Below are 22,859 nucleotides of genomic sequence, written 5' to 3'. Positions count from 1 at the left end.
CAAACAGTAACATTAGCATTACATTCAGGATTCCCACGGTTATGGAAAGCCATGTTAGGGAATTTTGAAATTGTGATTTCCAGGGCTGGAAAAGGCAATGAGAATAATTAAAACCTTGAAAGTCATGAAAAAGTAATAGATGTTTTGTTGTGAATATCATTGTATTTTCTGGTTATGCTCAGCTATTAATTATTTATATGCCAAAATTGCTTTTAGAGTGCTCTAGTAGAGCTGCAAGCGAACCTTGAGGCATTTTTTGTTTTCTCAGACACATTTTTACATTCAAATAATCATTTAAATCATTTAAGTCCAAGGATTCGTAGCTGGCATACAACTGGATCTGCCTCTTTCTGTATAATATTTTCTCTTATTCACTAGAAGTCTTTTATGAATCATTGTGAGTCTTAAAGTCTTAATTTGAGCATGTAAAAAAAAAAAAAAAAAAATATATATATATATATATATATAAAGGGTGTTTTTTTTGTAATCTACAATATATAATGCTTCTAATAGGTCAAATATACACTACCAGTCAAAAGTTTTTGAACAGTAAAATAAAGTGAGTCTCTTCTGCTCACCAAGCCTGCATTTATTTTTTATTATTATTATTAAGTATTTTTAATATTTAAAATAACTTTTTCTATTTTAATATATTTTAAAATATAATTTATTCCTGTGATCAAAGCTTAATTTTCAGCATCATTACTTCAGTCTTCCATGTCACATTCTTTCAGAAATTATAAGCTGATTTGCGGTTCTTTTTGGGGAAAAAATTATAGAAATTAATAATTTATTTAGCAAGGATGCTTTAAATTGATTAAAGACATTTCTAATGATATATATATATTATATTATATATTATATTTCAGGTAAATGCTGTTCTTCTGAACTTTCTATTAGTCAAAGAAACCTGAAAAAAATCTACTCAGCTTTTTTCATCATAAAATTAATAATACAAAGGCTAAAAATTCAGATTTGAAATCACATGAATAAATTACATTTTAAAATATATTCAGTTTTTTGACTGTACTTCGAAACAAATAAATGCAGGCTTGGTGAGCAGAAGAGACAAAAACAAAATTAAAAATCTTACTGTTCAAAAACTTTTGACTGGTAGTGTAGGTATTTCAAAATTATGACTGGCTGTTTTGTTTTCTGTATTAAATTGCACATGACAAGCTATCAAAAATTTGGACTTTTGTTTTTTGGATAGGTACAGTAACAGCTAAGAGAATTACTAGAATTTTTCCATTATTTGTCTCAAAGAAATATTTCAAAGATAGATTCCTGTTGCAAAATGCGAACAGATAATATTAAAGGTTGTATCAGCGATTTCTAGCCTAAAACATAAAGTGTCAAATTCAGCTGACCTTTATTCACGATCCGCTCGCTGCCTGCCCCATAAATTGTCTGTGAAAAAAACGCGTCTCTCTGGTCAGCCTAGGGTCCGAGATATGCCAAAAAAACAATCGGCGCTATCAACAATAACCACAGATAAACAAACCGTGTTCCAACCAATCAGCGTCAGGGGGTTCGTGTTGTGGACTTTCCTACTGGTGCAGGGATGTGAGGGAGGCGGAGCGAAAGTCCACAACACCAAACCCCTGACGCTGATTGGTTGGAACAATGTTTGTTTTTGCTGTGGAAAGGTTGGTAGTGCCGATTGTTTTTTTGGCATATCTCGGACCCTAGGCTGACCAGAGAGACGCGTTTTTTTCACAGACAATTTATGGGGCAGGCAGCGAGCGGATCGTGATGAAAGATAAGCTGAATTTTACACTTTATGTTTCAGGCTAGAAATCGCTGATACAACCTTTAACAAAACCAAGTAGCTGAAACAAATACAAATGTATAGGCAACAGAAGAAAAATACTGAATTATTGCCTCCTCTCTCACATTCCCCTCTCCTCTCCATCCCGTCTTTTATATATCTAGTGTTTCTTAATCTCTTTTTATCCTTTACTCTCTCTAAGGGTTGTATAAAGGTTCTAGTGTTAGTCCAAAACAGCGTAAGAGGCGCTCAGGTATCAATGGTGACAACTCTGGTAGTTGTTGTAGTCGTCTCAGCGTATCGTGCCATTCTCATGCCGAACATCGTCTCTCCTGGTCTCTCCTCACGTGTGTCTCGACTGCATGCCCCGTCAGTCCGGTCACACCAAACATAGATTTGTATGCTGCCTCACTGGATGTGGGCCACTAAAAATAATAAATGATTTAGCAGGATTGTAGGCTGTTTTTTCTATTTTCAATATATTTTGTTCCATTTTGTGAATCCTAAGGGAAAAGTTGCAAACATATTCTCATAGGTACTTAAAACAAAGGTTTTGGATACAAAAACATACTCACACTCCAGAGTCTGCTGTGTCCCTTGTGGCAGAACTCAGCAGTGCAACAAATCTATGTGCTCATCTACCATTACAGGACATGCAATATAAATGCAATTAACTATGTGTTTACATGCCAAATAACATAACAAGTGTGATGAGTGTGTATTCGGCATACCTTACTGTGTGAGTGTGTTTGTTTGTGTGCAACATATGCATGACTTGAAGCTACTGGCTGTGCCTGTGTGTGCAGTAACATGTTTCTAATATATCCTTATTATAGACTATTGGGGAGAGTCTAATTACAGTGAGATCCTGGATTTGCATCTGGGCGGTATGTATTTCAAATCTGTTGCTTGAAATGGACTAACATCTGACGCCTTCTCTTTTCCCCCTGTACTTACTGAGTCTTCCCTTTGCCTAAATATTCTCTCATTTTACCCTGCAGTATTTAATTTGAATTTATTTTATGACATTTATATATTTTATAAAATGTTTATATTAGTTATTAGCTATTTGTATTTCGTTATATATGCATGTTTAATTTTTAATGATTGTGTCATTTTTATGAACTATTTATTTAAATACACTACCAGTCAAAAGTTTTTAACAGTAAGATTTTTAATGTTTTTATGGTCTCTTTTGCTCACCAAGCCTGCATTTATTTGATACAAGGTACAGCAAAAAGTACAAAAAAATAAAAATAAATAAATAATAATAATAATAATGTTTTTACTATTTAAAATAACAGTTTGAATTATATTTTAATATATTTTAAAATGCAATTTATTCATGTGATTTCAAAGCTGAATTTTTAGCATCATTACTGCAGTCACATGATCCTTCAGAAATCAAATTCTGATTTGCGGCTCAAAAACATTTATTATTGTTGAAAACGGCTAAATATAATTTTTCAGGTTTCTTTAATGAATATAAAGTTCAGAAGAACAGCATTTATCTAAAATTAATTTTTTTTTATAACATTATAAATGCATTAATCATCACTTTTGATCAATTTAAAGCATCCTTGCCAAATAAAAGCATTAATTTCTATATTTCTTTTCCAAAAAAAAAATACTGACTTCATAATGTTATGAAAACTTTTATTTCAGAGAAATGCTGATCTTTGGATCTCTCTATTTATCAAAGAAATGACTCAGCTGTTTTAAAAATTAATAATAATACTACTAATAAAAAAATGTTTCTTGAACATCAAATCAGCATTTTAGAAGGGGTCATATGACACTGAAGACTGGAGTAATGATGCTTTGATCACAGAAATAAATTACATTTTAATATGTTTGAATAGAAAGCATTTTTTTTTTTTTTAATAGTAAAAATATTTCACAATATTACTGGTTTTGCTGTATTTTGGATCAAACAAATGCAGGCTTGGTAAGTAGAAGAGACTTTAAAAAAAAAAAAAAAAGTCTTACCATTCAAAAACTTTTGACTCGTAGTGCGTATTAATATATTTTATAAACATTTTATGTAGTAATTATGTAATATATATTAGTTTTTTTGTTTGTTTTATTTAGTGACAATCATTAGAATTTGACCCAAAAAAATTTTAACACAGTTTTTCCCCAATATTTTCTCGCTTGCAGTTGCCCTGGCATTATATTTGCTTTCCGTTTTAATCTAAGTTTGCAAACTAAAAATGTGCCATTAATATACAGTAGCATCTGAAATCCGAAATGCTTAAACAATCAAATAAATGTAGCTAGCTTGCAATCCTGATTAAGCCCCTCCCCTCTAGCCTTTTTGTAGATGCGTATGGCTGTCTGCTTTACCCGCCAGCCTATTAGCTTCCATATTTTCCTCCCATACCTGCTCAGTTGCATAGGGGCCCCGGACCCCAAGAGATCCCCATGTTCAGTGCACCATTCCTCATTGCAATTGATCCAATCATGTGTGGTTTGTCTTCAGTGTTCCCTAACCTTGCTGTTGATCTGTTGAGTGCTTGTTTGAATGAGTGTTTGTCTTGTGGCGTTTCATTGATTGGGCTGTGAAGTTAACAGGCAAGCCATGCCGAGATCACCCACGCAGACAGGAGATAGCGTGGAGCGCTGTTTGCGGTGGTGTATAAATTACCCATTGTTTTTAAAGGACATTGAGGCATTGTTTAATCCGTCTTATGAATCTTTTTCAATGCAACAAGATGTTTCTTAAACGTAGCATGGCAGAAGGTTATTGTAGGTGTTAGTTTATGGGTCTTTACATAAGCTAGGAGTATTTATCAACATCTGTTTAGTTCGAAAACTCAGGTAAGTACAACATATTTACATTTACATAAATGCTCTGGTACATTGTCTCGAGACGTTGATGGAAAAGCATTTGAAATCCAAAAGCAAGCTAAATACACTGTTTGGCGTTTTACTGCTGCAACCCCATAACTGCTTCTTGTGGCGACTTTTCATTTTTGTAACAGTTGCACAGAGATTAAGCGGCTAATATGTGAGCTGTTCACTTGGATTGATTTTCCTGTAAAAGTGAGTTATTCATCACAACCTAGTTGATGGCAGACCTGCTAACAGTTGGTGGATTTCTTGTAATCCTAGCTCAAAAACACTTTGCGTAATTTCTGTCAGCGTTCTGAGGCCTCAGCCCACTTCTTTGGCGGGAAAACTTGGTCGTCATATCCCAAACTATATAGTCGTCCCCATTTTTGTAGCCAATTAACCAAAACTTCAGAAAGCTTTTGTTGATTTCTGTGTAACTTGCATCAGTGTGCGTTTGTTTATGGCCTGTTTCCCGTGGGTCGTTTCCATGCATGTCTGCATAAGAATGTGAGCTTGTTGCTTTTCATGGATAATTAGTTTCCTGATTCTTCCCATAATCGCAGAGGATGAGCCAGCGATATGAGATGATGCGGTTTAAGACAAGTACTCGATCATGAAACAGAACCTTACGATGAAATAACCCTTTGCTTTTTACATGTTGATGAGGTCAGAATAGAGGTCACGTATGTAGAATAGGCAACTTCATATGTTCTCAGTCTTCACATAAGACAAGGTTGTATTAGTGCTGATTAGCTGCAACCACTTCTGAATGCAAGCAAGGTCGCAGTCAAGCGAGGAGTTGCGTTGACAAACCTCTTAATGATGGTCCCTTTTTGTGAATTCATATCAGTATTTTAAAGACTATTCTATCACCCCAGCTTTGCAGAACATAAATAATTGTACAAGAATCAGCCCTTTAAAGTGCCGCTATTATCCTGTTATGAATAACTTTCATGCAGAGTGTAATGTTAACCCAAAAGAAAGAATCAAATTAAAGTAACCGGCTAAATACCGGAAGTTGTGCATTCCGTGGACGAGAATCCATTAGATCTTTTTCCATGGCTGCATGACATATTAAGCCCATTTAAAAATCATCATAAAGCATAACGCCATTGTGAATTCACAAACGCTATGATTCAATTAAACAAATATATGGCATGTACAGTCGTGGCCAAAAGTTTTGAGAATTACATAAATATTGGAAATTGGAAAAGTTGCTGCTTAAGTTTTTATAATAGCAATTTGCATATACTCAAGAATGTTATGAAGAGTGATCAGATGAATTGCATAGTCCTTCTTTGCCATGAAAATTGACTTAATCCCGAAAAAAACTTTCCACTGCATTGTTAAGAAGGCTTCAGGGTGTCCAAGAAAGTCCAGCAAGCGCCAGGATCGTCTCCTAAAGTGGATTCAGCTGCGGGATCGGAGTGCCACCAGTGCAGAGCTTGCTCAGGAATGGCAGCAGGCAGGTGTGAGCGCATCTGCACGCACAGTGAGGCCAAGACTTTTGGAAGATGGCCTGGTGTCAAGAAGGGCAGCAAAGAAGCCACTTCTCTCCAAAAAAAACATCAGGGACAGATTGATCTTCTGCAAAAACGTATGGCGAATAGACTGCTGAGGACTGGGGCAAAGTCATATTCTCAGATGAAGCCTCTTTCTGATTGTTTGGGGCATCTGGAAAAAGGCTTGTCCGGAGAAGAAAAGGTGAGCGCTACCATCAGTCCTGAGTCATGCCAACAGTAAAGCATCCTGAGACCATTCATGTGTGGGGTTGCTTCTCATCCAAGGGAGTGGGCTCACTCAAAATTTTGCCCAAAAAGACAGCCATGAATAAAGAATGGTACCAAAACACCCTCCAACAGCAACTTCTTCCAACAATCCAACAACAGTTTGGTGAAGAACAATGGATTTTCCAGCACGATGGAGCACCGTGCCATAAGGCAAAAGTGATAACTAAGTGGCTCGGGGACCAAAACGTTGACATTTTGGGTCCATGGCCTGGAAACTCCCCAGATCTTAAAACTTGTGGTCAATCCTCAAGAGGCGGGTGGACAAACAAAAATCCACTAATTCTGACAAACTCCAAGAAGTGATTATGAAAGAATGGGTTGCTATCAGTCAGGATTTGGCCCAGAAGTTGATTGAGAGCATGCCCAGTCGAATTGCAGAGGTCCTGAAAAAGAAGGGCCAACACTGCAAATGCTGACTCTTTGCATAAATGTCATGTAATTGTCGATAAAAGCCTTTGAAACGTATGAAGTGCTTGTAATTATATTTCAGTACATCACAGAAACAACTGAAACAAAGATCTAAAAGCAGTTTAGCAGCCAACTTTGTGAAAACTAATATTTGTGTCATTCTCAAAACTTTTGGCCACGACTGTAGGTTTAATATATATGCTTGGTTACGTACGTGCGTGTTAGAGTGGTTCTGTTCACAGTAAATGCTGCTCCTCACAAACTGGTATCATTTACATGTGTGGAGCATCTCAAACTCATCTCTGCATATTGCTGTGAGTTTAGGTTTATTGTAATGTTCATCTGGGAATGCGACATAAGCCATTTCATCAGATTTGTAAGGTAAATCATTTATAAACTTGCTCAAACAAAGGAGAATAAATCAATATTTAAACCTGCTAACTGTTTATTGCAATTTCACTAATTATTATTGTCTCATTGCTGTTATATATGTATTTCAAATCATTTTAAGGCCTATTGTTCGCATAGGTCTATTTTTATTACTACAAAAATTAATTATAATTATCAGAGTACTCAATTAATCATCAGAATAGTTGACTCATTACTCGCTTAACAAATTAATTGTTAGTGATAGCCCTAGTACCCAGTTTATTTTGACCAGCTGGCTCCACTGAATTACAGCCTGTAAGTATGATAATTAATAGATGTTTATATTTTCTATTGAGCGTTCAAAATACAAAACTATGGCAATGGGTGTAAATTTTCTGACACGCCCTGTACAGAGTAGGCCAATCACAACAGGCTGAGCCATCTGGCCAATTAGACCAGAATAGGATAGAATCTTTGAACTGCTTCGAACAAATCGTTTGACAGGTGCTGAAAGTGAGGTGAAATTAATTGCATATTTAAAGAAAAAGAAAGTGTTGTTTGACCTTGCATGCATGTAAATGTATTCCAGGAGACTCTCAAAACAATATGTGACCCTGGACCACAGAACCAGTCTTAAGTCGCATGGGTATGTTTGTAGCAGTAGTCAAACGATTTTTTTTTATTTTTTTTATTAATCATTAATAAAAATCATGTTCCTTTAAGATTTTTGGTAAATTTTTACTGTAAATATATCAAAACTTATTTTTTATTAGTAATATGCACTGCTAAGAACTTAATTTGAACAACTTCAAAAGTGATTTTCTTTTTCAGTATTTAGATTCCACATTTTCAAATAGTTGTATCTCAGTTAAATATTGTCCAATCCTAACGAACCATACATCAACCGGAAGCACATTTATCCAGCTTACAGAATAACATTTACCTTTATGACTGAAATGGTGTAATAGTGGCACTTTAATTTGCTCCCATGGATCATTGGTCAAATCCTTTACTCTGGTGCCAGTCATTTTTGTCAAGAGGTCTTTTTCCTCATGTCTGTATTGACACTTGCTGTATAGATTGCTGATTTCCATATCAGACATAGTGAGAGGATTGAGAAATCTAGTTTGCACCGAGGAACAGCCCTGAAGTTGATGTAATAATACAACCTTAGCTCTTTAAATTGACACTTCCTAGACCTCACTTTCAGAAAACCTACAGCTGCATACTGTACTTCTTTGATGTAGCCTGTGCAGACATTAGGTTTGCTCTCGAGTCGCCACTCAAAAGTACACAGAAGGAAAAGTTCAAAGAGTAGCGTGATATTTCACCTCTCTTCCTCAGTTCATTCATGTTTGCGCTCTGTCCCGTGTCATTTCCTCCCAATATGTCGCATCACACTGCTGCTTTCAGTTTCTCCCCAGAGTTCATTCTCTTTTTGATTTCGCTCCTCACTTTTTTTCTCTTCCACATCTCTTTTCTTTCTCTCCTCTTTCTTGAATTCACCCTTTTGGTCACCTCCACAACTTTTCTCTCTCTATCTCTCTCTCTCTTTCTCACATTCCTTTCCTGTGTTGTGGAAGTTGAGCCCTATGTCGGGACCCCTCGCCGAAGAGCCCTGTACCTCTGCCCCTGCTGTGCCCCTGAAGGTAACGTAAACCCCGTCATGTTTGCTGCTGGCCAGCTGTGTTTCCATAACAACATGGCCAGCGGCGTTAACTTTGACAACCCACTGGACCTGTGGAGTATTGCTTTTGCCCTTCAACTACAAAGTCTACTCCTCTCCCCTGCCCATGTGTGTCCAGGCTTAGTGGATTTCCCCCAGCAGATTGCGTCAGTGTTTCTGATCTACAAATACAAATTTGTAGCCGTAGTAGGGCTGGACGATATTTTTCAGCCTTTTGCCAATATTCAATTCTACAGTGGAATGCGAAGGTTTGGGAACCCTTGCAGATCTGTAAAAATTTAAATAATTTAAACAAAATGAGAGAGATCATACAACATGTATGTTATTTTTTATTTAGTACTGTCCTGAATAAGATATTTTAAATGAAAGATGTTTACATCTAGTCCACAAGTCCACAATTTAAACTTTTGAACAGGATGAATATGGTCACATTTTTATTTTGTTGGAGTTTTTTTTTTTTTTACATTTATTTCTGCCCTTCGGAAGCAACAGAAGATGCTTGCATGTTTCCTGGAAGACAAAGTAAGCACAATGTACATTGATCTTCAAATTCAAAAAGTTTCACCCCCTGGCTCTTAATGCATTGTGTTTCCTTCTGGAAGACCACACATTATTAAGAACCAAGGGTTCCCAAACTTTTAAAATGTGTTATATTAATAATTTCAACTTTTTTTTTTGTCTTCTGGAATACATGTAAACATCTTTTGTGTAAAATATCTTATTCCGGACAGTACTAAATAAAAAAAATAACATGCATTTTGTATGATCTCTTATTTCTGTTAAAATTATTCACATTTTTACAGATTCTGCAGTGGGTTCCCAAACTTTTGCATGCAGCTGTATATCTTAATTTATGCTTTTGCAATTTTTGGTGTGTATTTTAATATACAGATATATTTTATTCATATATTATATAATAATTTATTGTTGATTTAGTATCACAAAGCATTTTAATCTAGTGGTAATAATTAGAATGATTAATGTCTAAAGAAAAAAAAAAAAACATCATTTCTTAGGGGCAATTCACACAAAAATGAAAATTCTGTCATTAATTACTCACCCTCATGTCGTTCCAAACCTGTAAGACACCTTTAATCTTCAAAACACAAATTAAGATATTTTTGGAGGAAATTAAATTTAAACTTAAATTCTATATCCACAACAAAAATAGTAAATATTGTCCAGCCCTCAGTATTAGGAGCATAAGTTAGGTCTATTAGGGTTCTACGTTTATTTTATATACACTTGCTGTTGACTATTTTAAGAGGATGAGCATAGAATGAAATGCGCTTTTAATTAGTACATTAGAGCAGACCGATTAGAGAGACAATTCTACAGATATGTTAGCGTATTATGGGGGAAACTGCTCTGCTGACTGTAAGTGTGAATTTGAATAACAGCATGAATGTCATTTGCTCTTACCGATTTGTAAAACTGTCAGCGTTTTACCTGTCCCAACTTCACAGCTCCTTTACAGAGCTGTATCATGGTAATCCATAGACTATATTCACCGTGTTCATGTGTTTCCATAACACTGATGATTTGTTATGAAGGATAGCATGTGAAAGGGGAAACACAATAGGAAAGTGAGGTCTCCAAACTTGGTAGTCCTTTTAATGTCTTTGTCATACCGTTACATTCAAATTTAAAGTCAACATGAAATCTATTTTATTTTATTATATTATATTATTTTTTATTTATTTTATTATGCTATGCTATGTTTTATGTTATGATGTTATTTTATCGTATGGGTTAAACTTATCAATTTTCTTCAAAATCCAAAAATCAATAGGATAGTAAGTAAAGATCTTGTTCCTTTAAGATTTTTTGTAATTTTTTTTTTTTACCGTAAATATATCAAAACTTAATTTTTGATTAGTAATATGCATTGCTAAGAACTTCATTTGGACAACTTCAAAATATTTTTTTTTTTCAGTATTTAGATTCCAGATTTTTAAATAGTTGTATCTCAGTCAAATATTGTCCAATCCTAACAAACTATTCATCAGTCGGAAGTATATTTATCCAGCTTACAGAATAAACTCTTTACTCATTTTTGTCAAGAGGTCTTTTTCCTCGTGTCTGTATTGACACTTGCTGTATAGATTGCTGATTTCCATATCAGACGTAGTGAGAAGATTGAGAAATCTAGTTTGCACCGAGGAACAGCCCTGATATTGATGTAATAATTCAACCATAGCTCTTTAAATCGACAATTCCTAGACCTCACTTTCAGAAAACCTACAGCTGCATACTGTACTTCTTTGATGTAGCCTGTGCAGACATTAGGTTTGCTCTCGAGTCGACACTCAAAAGTGCACAGAAGGAAAAGTTCAAAGAGTAGCGTGATATTTCACCTCTCTTTCTCAGTTCATTCATGTATGCGCTCTGTCCCGTGTCATTTCTTCCCAATATGTCGCATCACACTGCTGCATAATATATATTATGCTGTTTTATTTTATTTCATGTTATTTTATTTTTGTCATTTTTTTAGTATGATGTGTTATGCTATTTTTTATTATTTAATTTAATTTCATGTTTTTTATTTTGTTTTATTTTATGTTGTTAATTTATTTATTTATTTTATATTTATTTTATTTTATTTTGTTGTTATTTATTTTGTTTCATGCTATTTTTTTTGTCATTTTATGTACTTTTATTCTGATGTTTTTATTTTATGCTGTTTTATTTTTATTTTATTGCATTTTATTTTTATGTTGTGTTATTTAGTTTTTTTATTTGTTTATTTTTATTTATTGTATTTCATCTTATTTATTATTTTATTTTATATTTTTCATTTTATTTTGTTAAAATTGTATGTGTTATGCTATTTTATTTTGCTATTTTATTTTATTTCATGTTATTTTATTTTTTATTTTATGTTTTATTCTGTTGTTTTTATTTTTTATTTTGTGCTATTTTATTTAGTATTTTATTATTTTTTTATGCTGTTATTTATTTTGTTTTGTTTTTTTATTTGACTTTATTTTATCTCCTTTTTTAATTTATTTTGTTTGTTTTCATTTTATGTTGGTAAATGTGTTATGCTATTTTAGTTTTATTTAATGTTATTCTGTTGTATTTTTGTTAATTTATTTTGTTTTATTTTAATTATTACAATTTTACTTTGTTATGCTATTTTATTTTGTGTTATTTATTTTATTTTTTATTTTGTTAATTTATTTTTTCATGTGTTATGCTATTTTGTTTTTTATTTTTATTTTATTGTTATGTTATTTTTGTTTTTTTATTTATTTAATTCTTTATGCTATTTTATTATATTATGGTGCATTGTTATGCTGTTTTATTTTATTTAGTTATTTTATTTTATTTCATTTTATAGTTTATTTTATCAAAAGTTCTTTCTTTTTCCGATAACATAATCAAAACCAAGAGGAAAAATAGTGTTGCCAAAATTAGCTATTAAGATAATATTAAGAATGCATTTGTAAGTATTTCTTTCTTTTTTTTTAAAGACGTTTCAATAGACAACGCTCATTTTATTAAAATGTTTGCTTATATATAAAATATATATATAGTAAATATAGATATAAAATGGTCACGTAAGACATTTCATGTTGACTTTAAATGCAGTAGCTCAAAATACAAATGTTTGGCGACGTTGTGTTTTTGTCAGTTTGTGATCTGGTGTGTGTAACTATGCCTGTATATAACAGTGCCCTTCTGGCACGCCGTTAGCGTGGCTGTTCTACGACTGTTCTAACTGTGGTTCTTCTTTCTCTGTTCCTCTTGGGAAAAGCATGGGGCTGAGTGTGGGGGAGGCCACTCACAGTGCGTCCCACTGGATAAGTTTAGCCTCCCTGTCCTCTGTTGTCCGTGTCTCTCACTGTTTTCATGTCTGAGGACCTCTACTTTGCCTCTGTGTGTTTAAAACAGTCAAGGCCAGCAACCGCGAGCACAGCCGTTCGATTTATGTGTGTACTGTCTTTTTCCCTTTTGTGTTGCAAGAGCCGCCTCTCCGTCAGCTAAGTACGTCATGCTGCATCCAGGTTTGCCGTGCGATGGCTCATCTCAGCGCTTGGCTTCACTCGTGTGTTTATGTACTGTATGTGTGTGTAAGGATGGGAGATGGGGTTTTCATAGACTGTACTAGCATGGGCTGACATGTACAGTTGTTCCCATATACAGCCGGTTGACAGTATTCTGCATTGATCATGGACTTCAGCACACGCCATGAGGCTTTTTACCTCATGCAATGTGTCTAGGGATGTCTAACTGCACTGCAGGTAAAGAATATTGAGTCAGAGCGCTTTTTAAAGAAATGTTCCAGGTTCAGTGCAAGTTATATCTGCAAGCTTTTGTTGATTACCACTAGAAATTATTTTGACTTGCCCTTTTTGGTTTTCTAATTGTGGTTGTGTTAAGGCACTTTCTATGGAAGTAAATGGGACAATAAAATTAACATTTTTAAGTTCAAAGCCAATTTAAAGCTTTTAAAAAGCCAGTGTGGTATGTATGTATATTAAGATAAATGTCTTTTTATGTAAAGTAAAATCTTTGTTAATTGAAATTTTTATTGTTAGCATTTAATTATTTTATATAAACATTATATTATTATGTATTTTATTTTATTATATAGATTTCATTTAAAGCAAATCAGGATTTTTAAAATAAAAAACCAAATTTGCCATTATTTTTTAATAAAAAAAAATTTAATTATTTATTTTAGATTTTATATACGCATTGTATTTTGCTATAATGATTTTATTTAAAACAAGTCAGAATTTTAAAATAAAAACCGCATTTATTTGAAATAAAAAATAATTTGTAACATTTCTTTATGATCTTTTTGTCATGTGATGTAATTAAAATAAATTACTTTTTATGTAGAGAAAAAATCTTTTCGTTAATTTAATGTATTGCAATTTTATCCAAATTATATTATGTATTTATGTATGTATAAAAAACGGCATTTATTTAAAATAGAAAATAATTAGCAACAATTTTTATAGTCTCTTGATTTAATGCAATTAAGATACATTTTTATGTAGAGAAAATGTATTATTAATTTAATAAAACATTTGTATTGTAATTCATTGTTTTATATAAAAAAATATATTTATATTAATATTGTGTGTTTTATTTTGTTTTATTATTATTATTATTTTAATCTGGATCTTTTTTTAAATAAAAAACAGCATTTATTTTAATTTGTAATATTTCTTTATGGTCTCTTGTTTTAATGCAATTATGATACATTTTTATGTAGAGAACAATCTAACTTTTCCTTAATGTAATAAAAAAATTAATTATTTAAATATTTTATATAAAAATTCTATTATTATGTGTTTTTTGTTGATTTTATTTAAAACAAATCAGGATTTTTAAAATAAAATTTAATTTAATTAAAAGTAATTAATAAATTTTAACAAAAAATGTAATGTGTATTTCATTTTGTTATATTGATTTAATTTAAAACAAATCAGAATTTATATTATGTATGTTATTTAATTTAATTGATTTTATTAAAAAAATTGATTTTTAAAACAAAAGCATTTGTTTGAAATAAAATAATTTGTTACATTTCTTTATGGTCTCTTTTGATTTAATGTAATTAAGATAAATGACTTTTTATGTAGAGTAAAATTCTTCCTTTGCATTAATCGAATTTTAAAAGTATTGAAATTAATTAGTTATTATATAAAAATTATATGTTATATATTATATTATGTATTTTATTTTGTTATTGATTTTATAAAACAAATTTAAATAAAAAACAGCATTTATTTGAAATGGAAAATAATTTATAACTTTTTATGGTATCTTTTAATTTAATGGAATTAAGATAAATAACTATGTAGAGAAAAATCAAACATTTTTGTTAACTTTAATTAAATTTTTTATTATTATGTAATTTACTTTGTTATATTAATTTGACTAGCAAAACAGAATTTTTAAAATAAAAACTTTTGAAATAGAAAATAATTTATTTTTATGGTCTCTTTTGATTTAATGTATAATTATATCATAATTAATGTATACTAACTGTATAAAATATTTCTTTAAAAAATACATATGAACTGTTGTAATGTGTATTATTTATTATATATTATTTATACTTATTTATATTTATATATTAGTAAGAAATAATTCTAGCAAACAAATAAATAAATACAATGGCAGAGATTATATGCTTTTTTTAAGGAAGAGTCACAATTATTTCTTGTGGTAATCAACACTTTGCCACCAATACTGTCAGTAGAGCTGAACTTGTAATGAAACTATAACATTTCTTTATGATATGCCATGAATAATGGAGGAAACCTCCTTGGAGCAAGATATGGACCCACAAAGGTAAAACCAAGTTTAGCTGAATTAAGATGTTCACACTTTTTTCCGACATACACCTGTGACATTGTCTTGGATTATTGGTTAGCTTTCATAATAAATAAACGTAGTCCTGCAAAAAGAGGGTTTCAATATCAATATCCACTGCCTTGAAAAAGACCAAATGCCTCAGAAGTCCAGTCTGATCAGCATTGATCACGACATGCTGTCCAATCAGAAGCCGTACCTCCACGCCATCCTCTGTGAACCCGGCAGGCTCGACCTCATCACGGTCTCCCACATTCCCACCCTATTCTTGCCCTGACAAAGACATCCTGGCTTGGCTGTCATCGCATTTGCTGTGTGGGTGTCTGTGTCGGGTCTGTGTGTCAGCGAGCGGTTAACTGACAGGTTCCTCATGCTTTTCCACTCTGCTTCTTGCAGGAATGGGCAAAAAAGACGATCCAAAGCTGATGCAGGAATGGTTTAAACTGGTTCAAGAGAAGAATGCCTTGGTGCGCTATGAATCGGAGCTGATGATCTTGTGAGTAGACACACTATTTAAACTTCAGTGAAACTTACAATTTCTTAATGTTTTTTGGGGGGGGATTTTTAGTCTATTCACATTAAAAACTTTTTCTATGCTATAAAAATGTATTTTATTTGATTTGATTTTACGAGAAGAGAGTTTCAGAGCTGATGACCATTTCACATTTCTTAATTCCCATAATTTTTTTCTTAAAGGATAACTATTGGCAAAATGCAACCTGGGCTGTTTTTTTTACTGAAAACGAGACAAACTTATATCTAAAAGCATAATTACGACAAACGAGCCGTTTTTGAGATTGACCGTGATTTTGTTTTGTGGTCAATGGCCGGTGAACGGGAGTACTAAGGGCATAACTTTGAGCGCATCAAAATCGATATTTTTACAACACTAAGAAGGCAAAATTATGCCCCTAGTATTCCCATTCACCGGCCATTGAAAACAAAACGAAATCACGGTCAATCTCAAAAACGGCTCGTTTGTCATAATTATGCTTTTAGATATATGTTTGTCTCGTTTACAGTAAAAAAAAAAACAGCCCAGGTTGCATTTTGGCAATAGTTATCCTTTAATACTCTTTAATTTTAACTTTTTTTTTCTTGTTGTATACTATAAATTGTTTTTTTATTATTGTATTATTTTATTTTATTTTAAGAATAAGAGTGTCAGAGCTGATAATCTTCTGAGTAAACATCACATTTTACCCATTTTTTATTTTATTTCCTATTTCTTAAAGTTTTACTGTTTAACTCCATTTCACATTTCTTAATGCCCATAATTTTTTTCTTAATGCTCTTTAATTTGGACTTTTCTGGGCATTTCTTAATTTAATTTTCTCTTATTTTTTTCCCCTATGCACATTAAGAACTTTTTCCTATTCTATAAATTATTTGATTACATTTAAATTTTTTATAATTAATTTAATTTATTAATTTAATTTAAGAATAGGAATTTCAGAGCTGATAATCTTGTGAGTAAACACCCAATTTGAGATTCAGTGCCCATTTTCTCATTTCTTTCTTTCTTTCTTTAATTTAATTTAATTTTTCTTATTTTTCATTTTTTTCTTAAAACTCTTTGATTTTGGCTTTATTTTGTCTATTCACATGAAGAACTTTTTTTTATTTTATTTTATTTTATTTTATTTTAAAAAGAATGAGGTTCAAAGCTATTACACAATTTAAGCTTCAGTTCCCATTTTATTTCTTAATGCTTATTTTTTTTCTTGATGCCCTTTAATTTTGACTTAATTTTTTAACTATCCACATTAAGAATTTTTTCCTGTACTATAAATTATTTTATTTTATTTAATGTAAACACACAGTTTAAGGTTTAGTGCCGATTTCTTAATGCTTGCAATTTCTTTCTTAATCCTCTTTCATTTTGACTTTTTAGTCTGTTTGCATTAAGGACTTTTTTTCTATACTATACATTTTTTTTAATTTTTATTATTTTTTTTACAAGAATATTAGTTTCAGAGCTGATGATCTCGTGAGTAAACACCCAATTTAAGCTTCAGTGCCCATTTCCCATTTCTTAATCCTATTTAATTTTTTTGTCTATTCACATTAAGAACTTTTTTCTATACTATAAAATTATTTTTATTTTATTTTAATTTTTTTATTTTTTGCATTTTATTTTATTTTATAAGAATATGAGTTTTGGCACTGATGTTAATATTTCTCAGTGTCCAAAAAATGTGTCATCGACTCGAATTTCCGTTACACTGTTCTCCAAAACAACAGCCAAAAGTGGGAAGAAATACAAGTTTTTTGATTTTTACATTTGTAGTAATTTTATGAAATGCTATGTTTTTTTAAAACTGTATAAAATAATCCAAAAACCTTTTCAAAGTTAAAAAATGAAGATTTGTATGTTAATGCATGTAAATCTTAATTACCCCCCCCCCCCCATTTGTATTAATTTAGTTTTTCTGTTGTTGTTTTTCCCCAAAATGTAATATTAACAAAGTCCAGTGTGTTGTCTGCAGGCTGATGTTTTTATTCACTGTATAAAAGCAGCAAATGATTGTTTCTTTTTAAACTAGAGCTGATGGTCTCTAACAGGCAAATTTGCTGTAGGCAGCGACATGGTCCTGAAAGATTATACCAGATCCATTTATTTGAATCAGATTTGTTCTATTTACATTGTGTGGATGCAAGATGCAATTACATAGTGAGTGTGCCTCAGATGCAATCAACTGTGCATCTTTGTTTGCAAAGATGAGCACCAAATGGCCCATACATTGAGGCAAAAGGACAGTTTCATCAACAAAACCCAAATTACAAAGGCACAATTTCTTCAAAAAAAAAGAAACTATGTTTGTGGGCTCTCCATTGGGAGACATTAACCATTTTGCAGTTACAGGCTGTATCACATTTGTCATCAGCTCATTCGGTCAGAACTGGATATGTAATTGTGTGTTCTTGTTTCCCCTATTTTTACTTTTAGATTATAATATTTAATACATTGGTAATTTAATAAGACTTTCAAATGTAAACTTTAGCAAGTCTCAAAATGAATGTTCTTTTTTCATAATGTGTATTTTTAGATTGTGAATTCACTTAATTGTAAACTGTAGTATATTATTAGGGCTGTCACTAACAATTACTTTGGTAATTGAGTAATCACTTGATTATTTTGATGATTAATGGAATAATCGGATACATTTTTGTGGTAATATAAACAGACATGAATGAACAATAGCCTTTAAAATACTTAAACTACATATATAATAGCAATGAGGCAATAATAATTAGTTTAAATAAAGTATCAAAAGCAAGTATAGTGATCACATTGAAGAAAACTGTACATAATGTATTATAAACAATAGAGTTATTCTACATTATTCATTATAACAAATGACTGCAGAGGGCACCAATGGCCTGATGATTGTTTTTACACTTTACAGTGCAATCGAATCCTGTTAATATTGACTAAATAACATTTAATTCAAATGTCCACTTAATCTTTAATGTTTGGCCATTTCTTTATGACAGAAATGCTACAGCCACTGTTATTTCTTGAATATGTGGTCCTCAAAACGAGGGTTTAAACTTTTATTTTGAAATCACAATAAACAGTTAGCAAGTTTAGATAATGATGTATGTATAATGTTGTATTCTCATGTGTCTGCGATTTATGATTTACCTTACAAATCTAATGAAATGACGCACATTCCGTTCCCAGATGAATGTTATTATAAACTCAAACTCACAGCAATATTCAGAGATGAAGTATGAGATGTTCCACGCATGTAAATGATACCAGTTTGTGTGGAGCAGCATTTACTGTGAATGTAACTTTAACCTACATGCATGTAAATAATTCAAGTGCATGTATAAACTCCATTGCATATTTATGTAATTAAATCAAATTAATTAAATTCCCAGTAGCGTTATGCATTATTATGATTTTTAAATGGGATTAATATATCATGCAGCCTTGGAAAATGGTGTAAAAATGTGTTTCATGGATTCTCGTCCATGGACTGTGCTACTTCTGGTATTTTGCTGTTTACATTACTCGACACGGGCAAATTGTAATCAAAGATGTTTTAAAATCAAGTACTTGAATTGAGGAATCTAGACAGCCTTATATTATTTTAATAATGTAAACAAAATGATATTTTAGAATTTTAGAATTGGCCATTTAGCAACCATAATGATGTGACCTTGGACCACAAAACCAGTCATAAGATTAAATTTTACAAAACTGAGATATGTACATCATATGAAAGCTCAATAAATAAGCTTTCTATTGATATATGAATTGTTAGGAAAATCACCTTTAAGTTGTCCAAATTAAGTTCTTAACAATGCATATTACTAATCACATTACATTTTGATATATTTATAGTAGGAATTTTACAAAAAATCTTCATGGAACATGATCTTTACTTAATTTCCTAATGATTTTTGGCATAAAAAAGAAAAATCAATCATTTTGACCCATACTATGTATTTTTGCCTATTGCTACAAATATACCCCAGCGACTTAAGACTGGTTTTGTGGTCCAGGGTCACAAATAAGCTTTCCATTGATTAATGGTTTGTTAGGATAGGACAATGTTTGGCCGAGATACAACTATTTAAAAATCTAGAATCTCAGGGTGCATCTAAAAAAAAAAATCTATATACTGAGAAAATCACCTTTAAAGTTGTCCAAATGAAGTTCTTAGCAAAGCATATTACTAATCAAAATTAAGTTTTGATATACAGTAGTAAATATCTTCATGGAACATGATTTTTACTTGAAATTCCATTTTTGGCATAAAAGAAAATTGATTTTTTTATGAGTTTGACCCATACAATGTATTTTTGGCTATTGCTACAAATATACCCATGCTACTTAAGACTGGTTTTGTGGTCTAGTGTCACATATAAATAATAAGAGTGCAAGATGTGTAACGTTTGCTTTAGTTCTTCTCAAAGTACACAGCTTAAAAGCGCATCTGCTCATCCACAGCCTTGTGTTTGTGTGGACGTGTCAAGCGTAAACCAAACATTATCGTGCTTTAATGGCAGATGGCTCTGTGATGTCTGTGTGTCACATCAAGGAATCCGATATATTTGAACATCAAAGATTAGTCAAACTTCCTCATAGTTCAACAGTCATTTTCTCTTCTTCCATTCAATTCTACTTCTTTTTCCTTCCTCTCTACAGTGCTCGTGAGCTGGAGTTGGAGGACAGACAGAGTCGACTGCAACAGGAACTGCGAGAACGCATGGCTGTCGATGGTACTTTGCACTCTTGATCATACTGTAACACCAAAAAATGATATGGTTTTGTCTTTAAATCAATATTTCGCCCTCTGCAGACCATCTGAAGACCGAAGAGGAACTTGCGGAGGAGAAACAGATCCTGAATGAGATGTTAGAGGTAGTCGAGCAAAGAGATTCTCTGGTGGCCCTGCTGGAGGAGCAGAGACTCAGGGAGAAAGAAGAAGATAAAGACCTGGAGGCGGTGATGCTCTCTAAAGGATTCAACCTCAACTGGGTTTAGCATAACAATGGCGAAACGGTTCTGGCTGCCAGCGCTTCCTGGTTTCACTGCAGGGAGTGTGAAAAAATTGCAGAAAGAATCTCCCCCTTGGTTTTATTGGGCATGTCAACACCGTTTACAAATCCACTCATGAGCAAGATGATGTTTACGAGTTCTCCTGGCACGACTCAGGGCGTTTTGTCCCTCGCCAGCCGAGGCATTGGTTCCGTGCAAGACGTTCTCTCATTCAGAATGAGAGAATGCATCAATTTATACATGATTTCTTATTTTTGTGGTCTTGAAAAGGGACATATCAATCCTGCTGATGTTAAGGAAGTCTGAGACTAATGATGATCCTACAAAAAGCCAGTCTTGTTTTTCAGAGAAGGCCTGGTCAATCAACTGTTACGACGTTTGGACTTGATTTGCTAAAATGAGTTTTCTACCTTGACTACTGACTGAAAAAGTACAGCCGTTTTCTCTCCCTTCGCTTAATATACACTACACACTATAAGCATCAGATTTCCATGCAACAGATGAATGAAATCTTCATTCATGGACTGTAATTGTCACAGACACGTGTTGTTTGTAGCATCGACAATTGTACAATTCTATCAGTAGCCACTTGATAGTAAGATTTTGCGGTGTACGCTGGGACGATCTCAGTGTTACATACGTCACTGATGTTGGTTTCCATTCGTCTTGAGTGGCTTTGCCACACATATATCCTAAAATCAGTTTACAATCCTTTATAATCCATGAATATCTGATACTTGTACTATAGTTTACATAAAGCAGTGGAGTATATATTAGTATATAAACTTCCTCAATGCAGATAGTTCATAAGATATATACACACAGAATATGCATTGATATACAATGCATTATGCATTTTGTTGGTTGGTCAGTGGTTTCAAGAACAGGTAAGGCACACTTAACTTTTCTGACTTAGTTTGGTATCAAATTAGATCAAATCAGAGAGAATTGGTGCCGGTTTTCACATTTAATTATCTGCCACCAAGGTTTGGTGTTGTACTTTCCACTTCCTCCAGGTTTGGAGCAACATGCCTTTTTTAACTTCACACGCAACAGCTCTTCACATCCACAGAGTTTTCTTATGTTTGCAGAGTGTGTTATTTATAATTGTCTTTGTAAAGTTTTATATCACGTGAAAACGTTCCAGCACTGTCGACCGACACCGGTGCTGATTAACCGCAGGAGCTCGTAGTCATGGATTTTGCAAATGCCTTTTTTCCTAAGTGTACATTTCATTTTAGTCACCGTTATGCTGTATAGATGGGCACAGATTTTGTTTTTTCTTTGTTTGTTTTCCTTGTAAGTACAGATAACTGTGAATGAAAACGTACACACGGTCAACGATAGTTATTTAGACTGTAAAATGTTTGACAGATTTTATGGTATTTATTAACATGTGTGAAAAATGTATTATATGTAAAGTAAATGAATCCTAATTTTTAAAAAAAATGTCGTTGGCTCTTGAAAATGCTTCATGTTGCTAATTTGCATATAGGCTATTGGATGTATGCAGAGGCAATAAAACAATGCAGTTGTTACAAATGAAGACTACTCTGCTTCAACTGTTTTTTCTTGCACGCTTTTGCAATTTAACTTTCTGGAGATTTATTCAAATTTATTCAAGCATTTTATTTTTTTTTCCTAAGAAATTTTAATTTTTAACTTTTAAAACCTAACACATGCATATGAATTTGCATATGTGACCCTGGACCACAAAACCAGTCTTAAATTGCATGAATATATTTGTGGCAATAGTCAGAAATACAGTGTATGTGTCAAAATTGATTATTTTAATGCCAAAAATCATTAGGATATTACATAAAGATCATGTTCCATTAAGATATTTTGTTAATTTCCTACCGTAAATATATACAAACTTAATTTTTGATTAGTCATATGCATTGCATACTTTATTTGGACACTTTAAAGGCGATTTTCTCAATATTTGGAATTTTTGCACCCTCAGATTCCAGATTTTTAGATAGTTGTATCTTAGCCAAATATTGTCATATTCTTACAAACTATACATCAACAGAAAGCTTTCAGCTTTTAGATTAGATGGAGTATAAATCTCTATAAAAAAAATGGACCCTTATATCTGGTTTTGTGGTCCAGGGTCACATATGATGTCTTTTTTTTATAACG

At 32.4% G+C, this 22,859-nt stretch overlaps 2 protein-coding genes across 2 annotated transcripts in view; both read left to right on the top strand.

The window, feature by feature from the left end:
- Positions 1-22,260, top strand: part of mical3a (microtubule associated monooxygenase, calponin and LIM domain containing 3a) — a 108,775-nt gene extending 86,515 nt beyond the window's left edge. Inside the window, exons 33-38 of the mRNA XM_073850207.1 lie at positions 1,974-2,024; positions 2,608-2,658; positions 8,757-8,822; positions 15,593-15,692; positions 20,361-20,434; positions 20,515-22,260. Of these exons, the coding sequence (XP_073706308.1) occupies positions 1,974-2,024; positions 2,608-2,658; positions 8,757-8,822; positions 15,593-15,692; positions 20,361-20,434; positions 20,515-20,699 (527 nt within the window). The 3' untranslated portion in view covers positions 20,700-22,260. The remainder of the gene's footprint in view (positions 1-1,973; positions 2,025-2,607; positions 2,659-8,756; positions 8,823-15,592; positions 15,693-20,360; positions 20,435-20,514) is intronic.
- ttc38 (tetratricopeptide repeat domain 38) overlaps positions 20,707-22,859 on the top strand; it is a 12,976-nt gene continuing 10,823 nt past the window's right edge. Inside the window, exon 1 of the mRNA XM_073850206.1 lies at positions 20,707-20,757. Within this exon, the coding sequence (XP_073706307.1) occupies positions 20,707-20,757 (51 nt within the window). The remainder of the gene's footprint in view (positions 20,758-22,859) is intronic.

The sequence above is a fragment of the Garra rufa genome, chromosome 11 (assembly GCF_049309525.1).
Source record: "Garra rufa chromosome 11, GarRuf1.0, whole genome shotgun sequence".
Taxonomy (NCBI): Eukaryota; Metazoa; Chordata; class Actinopteri; order Cypriniformes; family Cyprinidae; genus Garra; species Garra rufa.
This window is presented reverse-complemented; position numbering and strand designations above follow the sequence as displayed.